Genomic DNA, 15,147 nt, shown 5'->3' on the forward strand with positions numbered 1-15,147 from the left:
TTTCATACCAAAAAGACCATATTCTATCAAATATAGAAAAATTGGGGGAAAAAAAAGCAGCACCTTTTTTGGGAGGTAAACAAAGAAAGCAGCACTTCGATATAAACAACTCGGCTCAATTTCTTCATAAACGGATTTGGCAATTCAAAATTCAAATTAGCCTCCCACAATCATCCACGTCAATGACCAAAAAATAAAGGTTCACTTTTAGCCCTCAAATAGTGCTAACTAAACGCATAGTAATCAACTGTTGTTTATGGAACATATCACAGCGAGAGTATAAAGACCTAAAAAATTCATTTGAAGAGACTTTGCCTGGCCAATTATCAGAAATTACTCCAACATCAACACGCAACCACATAAATAAGGAGACTGCGCATATTCAGCTCATACAGAGCAAATACATTAAGGAAATTGTTTAGCTCATGGGATTAATAATTACTAGTATGAACTTTTATTAACACGAACCCAGAATAAGATGTTCCCATGCCAAGGCAAAAGTTGTCAGATATTACACTGTTGACTAAAAGTCACATAATTAGCCTCTACAGAGAGAACTTCTGTAATGATAAAATTCAAGCATCAACTTTTCCCACTGCAGATGCATAGCTTACGCTGCTGTCCCTCATAGATTTGCATTGGCTGGATTGTTCATATCTAAGGAATCTAATCTTTATCTTAGTCGATGTGCTTTTCAACATCTACATGAATGAAAATAGAAGTTACAGACAAGGATAACAAAATTAAAGAACCAAAATATATAATAAAGCAGCACCCTTACCTAACCTGACAGACAGGTAAGTTAAGAAGCTTACAGAAACATACACAAGATAGAAGGCAAAACCTTTCAGAAAAAGACAATTTGTCAAAAAGAGAGGAGAATTACGTGAAGAAAAACACTAATTGGATGGCGTCCACAAATGGTGTTGTCCGTCTCCGACAGGTACTGTTTGAATGCATCTGGGTCTCCTGTTTCTATAATATCCATACCCATTTTGTCCAAGGCCTCAATAGATTTGTAAATAACTCCATGGCTTTTGTCATAATGCATGTAGTTGAACCTACGAATAGAAGCCCAATTGATGTAAAGAACGAGACCAAGGAATATGTATATCAAGTAGACTCCTTCAGCAGACTATGAAACATTACAGTTCAAACACATCTTTTTTGTATGCCTTGACAGTCCATCTAGATGTCATTATTAAGAATTTATCTGATACCATGCACTTGCCATCTTTTTTGAGAAGCAAGAATTGAAATGCGTCTTAAATGAGACAGCTTTCTGTCGACCAGGATGGTCAAATAAATTTCATATTCCTTTTATCGCAGCTATAATCTCTAATAAATAACTGTTCTGTTTTTCTGTTTGGTTATCAACACAAGTATAATGTGAATCAGATTATTAAACTTTAGATTTCTACCCATCTTTGATCAGAGTTAGAGACTGCCAAATCAAATCCTAAAAAATCTCGACGCACCAAAAATAACTAACATTCAAGTTCAATTTTCAGGCAAATTATCCACTTATTTTAATGAGAGGAGATGATCAAGATACAAGTACATGCAGCATTGGTGACTCAAACTCACCTTGATCCCCAATGACAAAAATCCGAAGACACTGAGAAGAAATTCTTTGAGTCATTCAAATATTTTGCAAGTAACCGTCCAAAAAGCGCTTCACTTTCAGCACTAAGAGCCCCAACCAAAATGGGCACAATTTTCACTGGATACCTGCCTTAGTAACTTTAACAGTTATCTCTGAATAAAACAATCATACTAGTGAAATTTAATTTAGAAAAGCATACCCTTGGAAAACTTTAGCAAGATATGGAAGGTGCATTTCCATGCTATGTTCAGCTTCATCAACGCGAAGATCCATGTATTCAAAGTTCCCCGTAGCTTTTAGCTCATCATTTACTGGTATTAAACCAAAGCTTGGTTATATAAGAGTGTTATTTCAATGTTGCCGTGAAGAAACATGGAAAACTTACCTGAAGGACAAGCTTGCTAACAAACTACACATGTAAAATAAGCAGAACTGAAGCATTTTAACAAATTAAGATTGTGCTTTAACCGCCTTTATCTTTAAAGGCCTCTCCTAGTATGCTGATTGCTTTAATTGCCAGAAATCAACAGAGGATCAGAATTTGCATGGTGGCCTAACAGTAATCCTTATGGTTACTTTATGGAATGGCGTATCAAGATCTACTTTTATTACTGTTATAGTTATGTCATTTCATCTGTGTTTATATGAAATAAATTGTCTACAACTAAATCCCAGAGGCAGTTTTCATTTTATATATATATGATGGAGTTCAGGCCAGCTTGAGAGACTAAATCCAAGAGATTGTCGAACAAAGTACTTTTGAAAATTGGAAGATTTCAAAACACTATACCCACAAATAACCTAGCTGGCACAAGGCTAGTTGGCCCACAAGTTGGAAACTCCAGGAAGTATGAGCCTGTCCCTCCTGCTCCCACTTACATACCTGGCTCCTTACAGTAACAGATTGAACTCTTGACGTGACTGACCCACACTTCAAGCGCTGTATTTCCTTATGTTTAAAAAAAAATCCGTTAGGGCTAAATAGTACTCCCTCCGTTTAAATCTGATTGACCTACTTTCCTTTTAGTCCGTTGCAAAAAGAATGACTCTTTCCCTTTTTAACAACTCTTTAACATAACATGTTAAAGACCACAAGATTAAGGGCATTGAATCAAACTCTTTAACATAGTCTACCAACGGTTTATACATGGAAAATTTAAGAAATCAGAAAGTAGATTTGATAAAAAGACGACCTGAATAAACAAGAAAATAATGCGGACGCGAAAATACTACGATTAAAGACAAGAAATTAAAGATGGGCAAAATTTGAGAATAAAATTTCCAATTTCGGAATTAGGTGCTAAGAACCCTAATTGATCTTAGTATTCAAAATTAGTGGATTAAAAACTAATTATGATACTAATAGAATCAATTCAAGAACTTAGATCAAAAGTGATCTAGACCACTATTTCAAAAAATCAAAGACAACAATTAGTATAAGACTAATCAGCTTCTTTAATTAACTTTAATAGAAACCAAAGATATCAAATTAAGAATTAATTTTACCTCCTAAAAAATTGTTCTTATAGGATTGCAAGACAAATTCATGGTAACCACACACACAAAGATTTAACGAAGAGAAACCTATCAAATAATATTAATCATCATGTTCTTGTAAATAACAAAACTCATCCCTATATATAAGGAAAAATTTTCCCAAATAGCATGGAATTCAAATTCTACTTTTATGAAAAAATAAATCTAGGAAACTAACAAGGAACCTTTTAAACTAGGAAATTTTTAAACTAGGAAACTTTAAACTAGGTAACTTTTATACTAGGAAAGCAAAAGTTTTCGAATTCAATTAATATGAGCTCAATCTTTTTCCATTTGAACTTGGACTTCAACAACAACAACAAACCCAGTATATTCCCACATAATGGGGTCTGGGGCCATTTGGGCTTGGACTTGAACCATGAAATATGTGTAGCACTCAGCCTATGGTTCACCATAATTCTTGGACTCTTCTTACATCATACACATCTTCTTGAATCACATTGAAACCCATCAACCTTAATGCAAACAGGTCAACCTGGATGCTATCATTCCCCTTTTCTTGAAAAATAATTTGTCCTCAAATGTGAATCTCGTAAAATCAAGAAGACATAAAATAGAAAACAACATTCATTGCCTGAAAACAACAAGGATAGGAACAAAATCGGAGAGTGACCATGCGCCCACTTAACCCAATTAATCCTTGCATGTATAAATACACCTTTACAAAGCATGAACATATCATCATCCCGATAGAAAATTCTCTTCCTTGTATGAGCACAATAATATTCACGTATAAATAACGTAGGAATGATATGTGCCTCTCTAATTTAATTCTATCAATAAAGTACTCCAATGGGCTTGTCAAATACGACGTAAGCTCTACAGAATATGTATCAAATTGAACACTTTAATGATATGCCAAGCATCATCAATTACACTTCCCAAAGATTTTTCCACATAAAACTTATTCACATAGCATAGAAGTTTTCAAGAAGGTTAGAAGAATCTTTCAATCTCAAAATAAAATCTCCATTAAATTCTAAGTAATTGCTCAAATTCTCCAACAAGGAATCATGAATAGGTTCAATAAAGAGTATTTGATCATGGGTATCATAATATTCATGTATTTCCTCATCACTAGAAGCAAACATCTTTTTAACCTTACAATCACCAAGACTTAAAAATTATGTCTTATCCCGTAGAAAGAATCATATTTCAATAAGTCATCACACAAAAATTATTTCGACACTAGAATAAGAGAAGAAGAATCATCTAACTCATTCATAATCCATATTCTTCACCCACAAACCTTATGCCTAGTTTCAAAAAGTAGGAATCCATATTCAACAATGTCGTGCTCAATTTTAGATGGGAACGACTTACTTTGAGTGAACTTAGCGATTAAATTTAATGACTTCTTATATCACAAAATATCATTATTCCCATACGTAATAAAGTCACCAACATAAGAATTAAAAATGTAGTTCATTACCTCCAATTATTTGGTGTTCTATGAATACCAAGAATGTGAACAAAACAGTTATACATATCATACTTAGTCTTATGTAGCCAAGGAACAACATCACCTTAATTTTCCTTGCTCATTAGTATTAGATCCGCAACTACCTTATTTGTCTTCTTGTAATGAGTCTTATCTTAAATAGACTCAAAATAATTCTCTTAACCTGTATCCTTCTCATGATCAAACACTTGTTGAATGCGATATATAGTTTCAACCACCTTATGATTAAGTTCATCCAATGATGGCTTTTCAATGCAAACTTTCCCATGAGTACCTACATGAGAGTCGAAGCAACTGGAAGAAGTAGGAATGTTAGAGTTAGAATAAGAAATAACCTCACTCAAACTCTTTTCCTCTTCTCTCTGTACCTCACGATCATCCCTCTCCGTTTTAATCTTATGAACATCTCTCTTTTCTTTTCTCTCGACTTCACTTTTTTTCCCACTTGACATTCCATTTTATTCACACAACCTCTCTTTTTTCCTCTCTTGGGATATCAACATGCACTTCCTTGCTCCTATATTCTTTTCTCTCTCAATTTTTCATTACCTTTTTCACATATTTCTGATCTTCATAAACTTGGAATGGAATTAAAGGTGCAAGTATATATTTTCTTTTGCTTAGCTTAAGAGAAACTTTATCGTTTCCCCTATCATAAATTGCATTCCTATCAAACACCTAAGCATGATATGACAATCTTGCATTGGAATTACATCATAAAGAACATTATCGAAGTACCTCCCAATGGAGAAAGATATCATGCATTGCTTAGTCGCCTTAAGTTCACCAAAACCATTCTAACCATTGTCGCTTATAAGGAGTAGTGTATTTGATGCATGTAAGTTCCAACTTCTCCACCACGTATGAACTTATCACATTAGCACCACTTTCAAAATCAATAATATGAACTTATCACATTAGCACCACTTTCAAAATCAATAATCATAGAACAAATATTACCTTTTATCCCACACCTTGTATGAAAAATATTTCTCCTCAAGTTACATTCACCGGGTTAGGTGGATTTTGGGTGACCTCTTTGATACGAAAACAACTATAGAAGGCACAATGACACCATGGAAGCAATAACAACACAAGATAACAAGAGGACTAACAACACAAGATAACAAGAACCAACGGTTTTCACTAAAACAAGAACAAACTAGTACATGAAAGTAAAAATAAATAGTGAGACATATACTATTATAAGACCAAAGAACCCAAGGATGTCTCAAATCCAAGGACCCTTAAGACTTACAATAGTAACACCACACTCCTACAAAGACACAAGAGAGAATCCACCACACAAGCACCAACGTTTCTAGCTAATTTTGCAACACAAGTGAGTACCACACTTGTTCTTGCCTAGTTTCGGTTACAACTCACTCTCTCTCTAGAGAATAGTCTTTCAATATCATTCAACAACTAAGGAATAAAGACCTAATATTAGCCTACTTATAGTCTTATTACAAAACAAAAGTGAAATGTCTTAATGAAAGGGAAACAAATGGCACCCTTTGAGTGTATGACAGGGACAGCTTTGGAGTGTTCCAAAGCCTTCTTCACACTTCACTTGTACACTCTCTTGGTTGGGTTCAATACACACTCACATAAGTCCATCTTCATGATCATGCCCGTATCATCGTCTCCATCTTGAGAGGAATTTGACCTCAAATTCACGGCTTCATCTCTTTTAACAAGGCACTTCATATGCACCATCATGCGGCCAAACATCTTCTCCATATTCTTCATTTTGCAACTCGGTTTCTTCTTGCTCTCTATCTTGAGGTTTGCCATCAATCTCATCTGATTCAATGCCCACCTCTTCTCCAAGATAGTACAATTTTCTCTCCCTAAGGATCACATTTCTTTGATTTGGGCACTCATTAGCCTTGTGTCCCCACCCTTGACATTTGAAGCATTGAAGCCCCTTAGGGTGAGAGGAGAGATTCGGTTTACCTTCATTTCTTGGAGGATACTTTTGGGCAGCCTTGGCCTCGGTTTGGACAGCCTTGGTCTCGGGTTGCTCGTCATTGAATGAGTGATTCGAGTCTTTGTACCATCCCGAGGGAGATTGTCCCTTGAATTTGTAACCCGACCTCTCCTTGAGCTCCCTTTCAACCTCTAATGCCGCTTGGAAGATGCAGTCTATAGTGCCAAACTTGTGAAGGGTCATGTATGTCGAGATGTCTTTGTTCAAGCCGACCTTGAAGCGTACAATGTCATGACTCACTTGCTCTCCTCGGTGATCAAGCTTCAACATCAATTGTTGGAACTCATCGTAGTAAGCCATGACACTTTTGTTACGTTGCCTCAAGTTGTACAACTTGGCAAGGAGCTCATGCCTTTAAGTCTCGAGCAAGTACCTTTGCCTCATAAGGTTCTTCAATCTAAACTAAGGAGGGGGTTGTCCCTCAATCAACTCATGTCCAAACTGCTTAACATACTCCCATCACGTATCAGGATACCTCTCAAAGTGAGCTATAGCATAGCAACTCTTCTTTTCTTCAGTGAGATCATTAAGTTGGAATATCTTGTCACAAGATGACTCCCATGTAAGATAAGCTTCGGGATCACTCTCACCCTTGAAAATGGGAAGGCTCACTTTGATAGAATTGAGACCTACATCTCTATCTTGGTGGCGGGTTCCTTGTTGGTCCCATTGACAAACTCTTCCACCATGACCTCGGTATCCCTTTTGATCCCTACGTCTTCCTTTCACTTCTTCTTCCATCACATAAACATCATCATAGGCTCCATATCCTTCATGTTCCTCTCTACCATATTCCTCTACATGGACGGATCGATTTTGGTGAAGTGGAGCTTGGAAGGGAGGAATTTGATTTGGTGGAGGTTGAAGCCTTTGGTTAAGTGGAGCTTGGATGGGAAGATTCAGGTTTAGTGGAGGTATTTGGTTTCCAAGTCCTTGTTGGACTTGATCGAATTATGGGGGAATTGGCCTATTTAGGTCTCGATTTTCAGGGCAATTTGTAGCTTGGCTTGTGGCATTTTGTGGTGGTCTAGAAGGATTGAACATTTGATGTAAAGTTTCGGGGGTAATGGTGGTAGAAGTGTTTTGGTCATGCCCAATTAGAAACATGGTGACGAGGAGTAGAAGCACGAAAGTTCCTTCGACTCCCCACATGATCCAAACTTTCACCCAACAATGACACATCCGTTTGCACCTTTACCATGCTTCGGTTGAGAGCTTCAATCCCAGCCAAGATAGTACTAAGAACACTGTTATCCACGGTTTGAGAGGTTGTCCCCTCGGTTTCCATTATACCTAAGAATTTACCTTCAAAACAACAAACAAGTTAGTTGTAAAAGTAAGATCCTCACACTCTCCTCTCTTTGGATACCTCACACTTGATCTCATAAGTGTTGTAAGTTGACTTGTACTCCGTGAGACGTTGAGTGGTAAACACAAATCAAAAAGGATAAAAGACACACAAGGAATGTAGACGCGAAGAAATGGAAGCTAAGGAACCAACAAGGGAGACTAAGGAAACAAGAATCAAAACTAAGAATCTAAATTTTTTAATCTAAAATTTGTTTTGTACGGAAATTAGGTGACGTGGTAGCCTTGGAGTGGTTGCGGATTTTGAAAAATTATTGTTTTTCCAACTTTGAATTTTGTTCAACTTTCAACTAGTGGAAGAGTAAAACCGGTTTTGGAGGGGAAGACAACAAGTTTGGAGCCGTTTTCACATTCAAAAAGGGTTGACTTTCTTTGCACCTTTTGGGCAAAACACCTTTCTGAAGGATGGTTGGCTCTTTCCACTTTTGGTTAGTCTTGAAAAATCCCCCTTACTCCCTTTTGGTAACAAGTCTTTTGGAAATCTTTTTGTCCCTTTACTTCTTTGGTATAATTTTGGGACTTGTTTCAAGACAAACAAGAAAAACTACACTCTTCCACTTGGTCTTAAGATCAAACAACTACTATTGAAGATTCTTCTTGTCATAAGACATGAATATTAGTCAAGAACACCAAGAATCTTCAATAAAGGTTTGAAGACCAAGGTTCAAGTTGAACCTCGAAATAACAACTCTTTTCAAACACAAATCCACAACAACAATACCAACAACACACCTTTAAGCTTCGGATTCACAACAACAATACCAACAACACACCTTTAAGCTTCGGATTCACAACAACAACACACCAACCATGTTCAAACCTTGAATCCACCACCACAACAACAACACTACTTCGGCCAACCTTTGAATCCACACAACAACTCAAGTAAGAGTTCAACTTGGATCTTGACTTTATTAGTGTTAGTGAAGAAGAAACTAACACTCAAAACACACGAAATACTCCTAGATCTAGACTCCAAGTTTTCGGCCAAGACTCAAACAAGAACAACCACTTTTTTTTTTGAATTTTCAAGCAAGCAAGCCCAAGATTGATCTGGTGGGAACAAAATCAGCCTTGCTCTGATAGCAAATGATACGAAAACAACTATGGAAGGCACAAAATGACACCACAGCAGCAACAACAACACAAGATAACAAGAACCAATGGTTTTCACTAAAACAAGAACAAACCAGTACATAAAAGTAAAAATAAATAGTGAGACATACACTATTACAAGACCAAAGAACCCAAGGATGTCTCAAATCCAAGGATCCCTAAGACTTACAATAGTAACACCACACTCCTACGAAGAAACAAGAGGGAAGCCACCACTCAAGCACCAACATTTTTAGCCAATTTTGCAACACAAGTGAGTACCACACTTGTTCTTGCACTAGTTTCGGCTACACTCTCTCTCTAGAGAATAGTCTTTCAATATCATTCAACAACTAAGGAATAAAGACCTAATATTAGCCTACTTATAGTCTTATTACAAAATAAAAGTGAAATGTCCAAAAAGCCCTTAATGAAAGGGAAACAAAAGACGCCCTTGGGGTGTATGATAGGGGCGGCTTTGGAGTGTTCCAAAGCCCTCTTCACACTTCAACTTGTACACTCCCTTGGTTGGGTCAACACACACTCACATAAGTCCATCTTCATGATCATGCATGTATCACCTCTAATGCATCAAGACGAACGAAAATCCTTCTAAGTTTCTTGACCATGTCGTCGTTCTGAGTCCCAATATCCTTTCATGTTTGAGACATCCCCAAAAAATAAAGAAAAAATATCTCTCAATTTGGCCTTTTTTTCGTTTTATTGATCACTTTCTTGCCTTTTTTCACTCAAATCACCACCTTTGGTTGGATCATTCAGAATTTGTGTATAACCCTACTAGTAACAACCTTTTAGAAGTATGATGTAGAAAGAAGAGAAGCAATACCCAGACAAATTAGGTTTGATAAGATAGGAAAAGGACCAATTTATGGAAAGAAAACTTCAATTTTTTTCTTTCACGTAGAAAATCAAGAGCCAAAACAAATTTGGAGTTTTCTTGAGAATATTTTAATTCTCAAGTAATTGAATTTTCTCCTTTTTTTTTAATTTTCATTTTTTTCCTTATGCTACTATGTAGCTTTTCTTCTTAATCTACAAAAAGAAAAAAATCAAAAGAAAGATTTTATTTTTGGGGGAGCCAGAAACTCCCAAGATTTATCAAGAACGGAACCTTGATAGAACTGCACTGATACCACTTGATAAGAGTCGAGGTACCTAAATAAACGAAAAAAATATGAGCGAAAATACTAAGTTTATAGGCAAGAAATTAAAGATAGACGAAATTTGAGAATAAAATCTCCAATTTCGAGATTAGGTATTAAGAACCCCAATTGATCTTAGTATTCAACATTCGTAGATTAAAGACTAATTATGATACTAGTAGAGTCAATTCAAGAACTTTGATCAAAAGTGATTTGACCCCCTATTTCGAAAAAATCAAAGACAACAATTAGTATAAGACTAACCACCTTCTTTAGTTAATTTTAATAGAAACCAAAGATATCAAATTAAAAATTAATCTTACAACCTAAATAATCATTTTTATAGGCTTGCAAGACAAATTCATAGTCACCCCACACACAAAAGTGTAAAGAAGAAACCTCTCAAATAATATTAATCATCAGGTCCTTGTAAATAACAAAATTCATCCCTATATATATAGGGAAAATCTATCCCAAATATCGGCCCAATCTTCTTCCTTTTGAGCTTGGACTTGAATCAGGCAATATGTGTAGCACTTAGCCCATGCTTGTTTTGATCTTCTGCAAAGTTCTACTTCTGTCTTCAAAACTTCTAGCATTTCTCTTTTTCCAGACAGTCCACCAAATACATGCAAGGATGGTTTTCCAGTAGTCCCTATTCTTTGCACTCTCTCCTGCTTCCCCCCAACTAGATAGAGTTTCAACAATCTTGCTAGGCATTGCCCACTATATGCCTCTTGAGATTGATGAAATTCTTCCATAGTTGATCAATAATGCTATAGAAAATTGAGTGCATCACTTAGCAACTAGTCTCGATTTGATACAATCAATAGCTCCATCTGAACCTACCTTAACTGTGAATACCCAACGACAACCACTAGTGGTTTTTCCTTTCGGCAAAGGAAAAGGCTCCCAAGTACCATTATTATGCAAAGTAGTCATTTCTTCAAGGGAAAAGGCTCAGATATGGTATTGAACTATTAGAAATGACTCATTTATATCATCCGTTACAATTTTGGCTTATTAAGCCATCGCCCTTCAAAGTTTGGCTTACCTATGTCATTGTCGTTACAAAAAGGTTCATTCATGTCATTATATTTTAACGGTGGTTTTGCAGAACCATTTTTGCCATGTGGCCTCTTATTCCAGATCCACGTCACCAAATCCAAATCAATCAATATTACTTAAAAATCAAAATTAAAAAATGGACCCGTTAAGATAAAACCCGACACACTTAATGAGTTTGATTTTTATTTTTAATGAGCTCAATTTTTATTTTAAATTTTTTGATCTAACGAACCACATTTTATTTATTACCCAAAAGGTCAATACAACAAAATCAATTTATGTCCTTAACAAGGACCCATTGTTATACAGCACTAATCTCACCTATCAATAGACTTCTTAATTTATTTTTACAAATCTTCCATTTTTTTTTAAATGTTCCTTTCAGTATTATATCTACCCAAAGCCTATCTTTATGTGTGGATTTCCTCATTTTTGTGTCCATCAATCGGTATTTACACTCCTTCATGAATTCCATGCTCACGGCTAGGGGTGAGGAACCTTCTTGTCCCACAAAGCATCGTTTCTATCCCTCTAGATATGGTAAATAACTGTTGCAACTACTGCCCCGACGAAGGACTGATTTTAATTTGTAATGAGTCCAGTTTCTATTCTAATGGTGTGGATGCGAAAATTATTTTAATAAGTCCAGTTTTTAATTTTGATTTTAAGTAATATTGGTTGATTTGGATTTGGCGTCGTGGACCACTAATAAGAGACCATGTGGCAAAAATAGTTTTGCAAAACCACCACTAAAAAAATAATGGCACAAATAAACCTTTCTATAACGGCAATCATAGATGAGCCAAACTTTTTTAATGGCGATGCCATAGATGAGCCATTCTAATAGTTCAATGGCATGTTTGAGTCTTTTCCCTTTCTTCAATCATAGCCCGACGGCAACCTGGATGAACTAATGCTTCTGCCACAATCTTTTGGAACTGACAGTGGATAAGCTAGTAACAAAGGCATGATTTGAAGGTGACAGACGATGATAGCTTAAATACGTATAAATGGGAGCTTGAATGACAGTAGTTCTAGAACCTTTGCAAAGAGCAATGGGAAGATCATTGATGAGTGCTCGACCGAAGCAGAGACATTGTCGGAGTAGGTAATGGGTCACCAAGAGTGTTTTGTGTACCTGTATCAGAGTTAGAAATACTAAGTGGATTAGCAAGCTTAGAATGAGACTAAGGTCATTGGGAATAGAACTTAAGAGGAGGTGAAGGTGGGGTGAAATAGTTGGAATTGGAAGGACTGTTGCTATAGTCTTCTAATTTTTCATATTAGGAGAAAAATATGGATAAGACTCAAAAAAGGAAACATCTGCAGAGATCAAGTACTTAATAGTAGAGGAGTCAAAGCATTTGTAACCTTTTCGTAGACAAGAATACCCGAGAAAGACACATTTAAAAGCCTTGTGAAGCTTTCCTTTTTTGGGGGTAAGGTTAGGAACAAAACAAGTGCAACCAAATACACGTGGAGGAAGGGAAAACAAATTCTGGTCTGAATAAAGGATTTGAGATTTCAATAAAAATCAAGAATTTCATTTTCCATTCGATCTTTATCCTCAATGATCTCATCTGCCACCTTCAATTTATTTAACTGATTGTTTCTCATGTGAGAGTTGGCAAACCTTTGAAAATATTGTGTCCTATCACCCTCTTTGAGCCAAAGATACCTATATTGTTGCCTACAAGACACTTCTTCTGCTTTTGCAATTGTGACAGTTCATTCTCAAGGACAATATTCTCTCTCTCTCTCTCTCTTTCTCCCTCTCTCCTAGGGATAGGAATCTACTTCAGTTGCTTGCTCAATAGCCATAAGCTCATCCAGGGCTGGTCTTTACTCTTCCTGTTTCTAAATTCTAACTTGCCATGAGTTTCTCAGTTTTTGCAACAAAAAAACTGGAGTGCCCCAATAGAGTAGTTGTACCACCATTCCTTAACTTTGTCCAAGAATCCTTCCTCTTGCAACCACATATTTTCAAATTTGAAATAGGATGGATCGGTTTCCCAGTCACCATTTCCAAGAGTATAGGTCTGTGAGCTAAAGCAACTTTAGGAAGAGCAATTTGTTTTATGTATATGAAAGTGTCATTCCATTCAGATGAAACCAAAAACCAATCAATTTTTGAGGCTTGAATGGAATCCTCATCTCTGGACCAAGTGTAGTTGGCACCCTGAAGAGGTAGGTCAATTATATTTAGATCCTGCATGGTGTCTGAGAAGCTCTTTCATGGCTTTTGATCTCCTGATGCAATTATACCTCTCACTTACAGATCAGCACACATTCAAGTAGTGATACAAAAATCAGCCAACAACAAGAAGAACTAGAGAATAACAAGAAGATAACAACAATGCCCCACACGGCTTCCACAAGATTAAGAGAAAAACAACAAGAAGATTACAACAAGATAGATAGATAGTTTGACATACAAATATCCTAAAGTCTAAGAACCCTAGATGTGTCAAATATAAGGACCCAAAGACTAGAAGATATCAACACCAAACTCTTACTTAGACCAAGAGGAACTCAAACAACCTCAAGACCCATGTTTCTAGCCAAAACACGACACAAATGTCACTACACTTGGACAAGTTTCAGATGGACTTCTCAAGTGTGAGAGAGAAGCTTTGAAATGTTACAAGTCTTGTAAGAACAACAATAATGAACTAAGGACTAAAATAATCCTAATATGTTCTATATATAGTACATCACAAAATGAGTGGAAAATGACCAACTTATCCTTGGTCCAAGGGGCGGCTTTGGAGTGTAAGTTTATTACACTTCAAAGTTCCTCCTCACACTTCAAAATATGTAATCCCTTAGATGGATTTATAACACACTCACACACAGCCATATTCATGAACATGCCTTGGAGTTTTTGTATTCCCGAGCTTGGCAACGTGTGAATGGTCTTGCACTTGTTGTACCCGTATCATCGTAGCCACCAATCACCCACTCATCCCATAAACCCCTGTAGCTGCAAGTTCAAGCCATAGTACGCCCCTTTCTAAATAAGTATGAGGCCCATAAACCCCCATATAGAACCATCTGAACTCTCCATGATATTCTCAAACATACACAAGATAGTATATATACCTATGTTGTATATCCACACAGTTCCATAATATTTTATCCCGTAAGATTATAACCCTGCCCCTCATACCACTTGCTTTAAGCTTAGCCCAGCTTGCCCAATTATTGCGCCATATTTTTTGAATCATAGAAGAAGACCAATCTACAATACTTGTCTCCTGTAAACAACGAATATCAATGACTTTCACTGAACTACGCTTCACTGGTTTGTTCAGACCCCTCAAGTTCCAACTGCTGATTTTTAATTTCATTCGGATAATGATTTGTGATACCTGTCCCTGTCACCCTTTAGCACTCCGTCATGATTCAGCCCGCACTTCAGTCTCTCCAGCTTAATTTCTCCTTTTTTCCTCGACTTCTTTGCTGAATTGCTCTTCAATTTTTGCTGACTCAGTTGTGTCTGCCTTTAATGCTCCATACGTAGAATTAAATCCAGGATTTCATGCTCAAACCCCTTTATGTTAACCCCGAATGCCTTGAACATTACTGTTTTGGACCATCTTGATGTTTCGGTCAGAGTCGGGATTTGAATTTTCTGCCATCCGCTCGAACCGTCTTCAAACCATGGGAGAGAGTTTCAAATTGAGAGGAGATTTCAGCACCAGAACTACTCACCGACTTACTCTTCTTCATAATACAAAATATGTACTAATCACAAATTTATACACAGAACCAAGATTTTATTAATATGTATGTGAAATATGCCATCATTACAATAGTAACACAACAATTGGAA

At 36.5% G+C, this 15,147-nt stretch overlaps 1 protein-coding gene across 1 annotated transcript in view; it reads right to left on the reverse strand.

Annotated features, from left to right (window-relative positions):
• Positions 1-379: 379 nt before the first annotated feature.
• LOC107853506 (protein MEMO1) overlaps positions 380-15,147 on the reverse strand; it is a 60,608-nt gene continuing 45,840 nt past the window's right edge. Inside the window, exons 5-8 of the mRNA XM_047398909.1 lie at positions 1,806-1,917; positions 1,588-1,731; positions 887-1,061; positions 380-701 (exon numbers count right to left, since the gene is read on the reverse strand). Coding sequence (XP_047254865.1) covers positions 576-701; positions 887-1,061; positions 1,588-1,731; positions 1,806-1,917 — 557 coding nt within the window. The 3' untranslated portion in view covers positions 380-575. The remainder of the gene's footprint in view (positions 702-886; positions 1,062-1,587; positions 1,732-1,805; positions 1,918-15,147) is intronic.

This window comes from Capsicum annuum, chromosome 11 (genome assembly GCF_002878395.1).
Source record: "Capsicum annuum cultivar UCD-10X-F1 chromosome 11, UCD10Xv1.1, whole genome shotgun sequence".
Taxonomy (NCBI): Eukaryota; Viridiplantae; Streptophyta; class Magnoliopsida; order Solanales; family Solanaceae; genus Capsicum; species Capsicum annuum.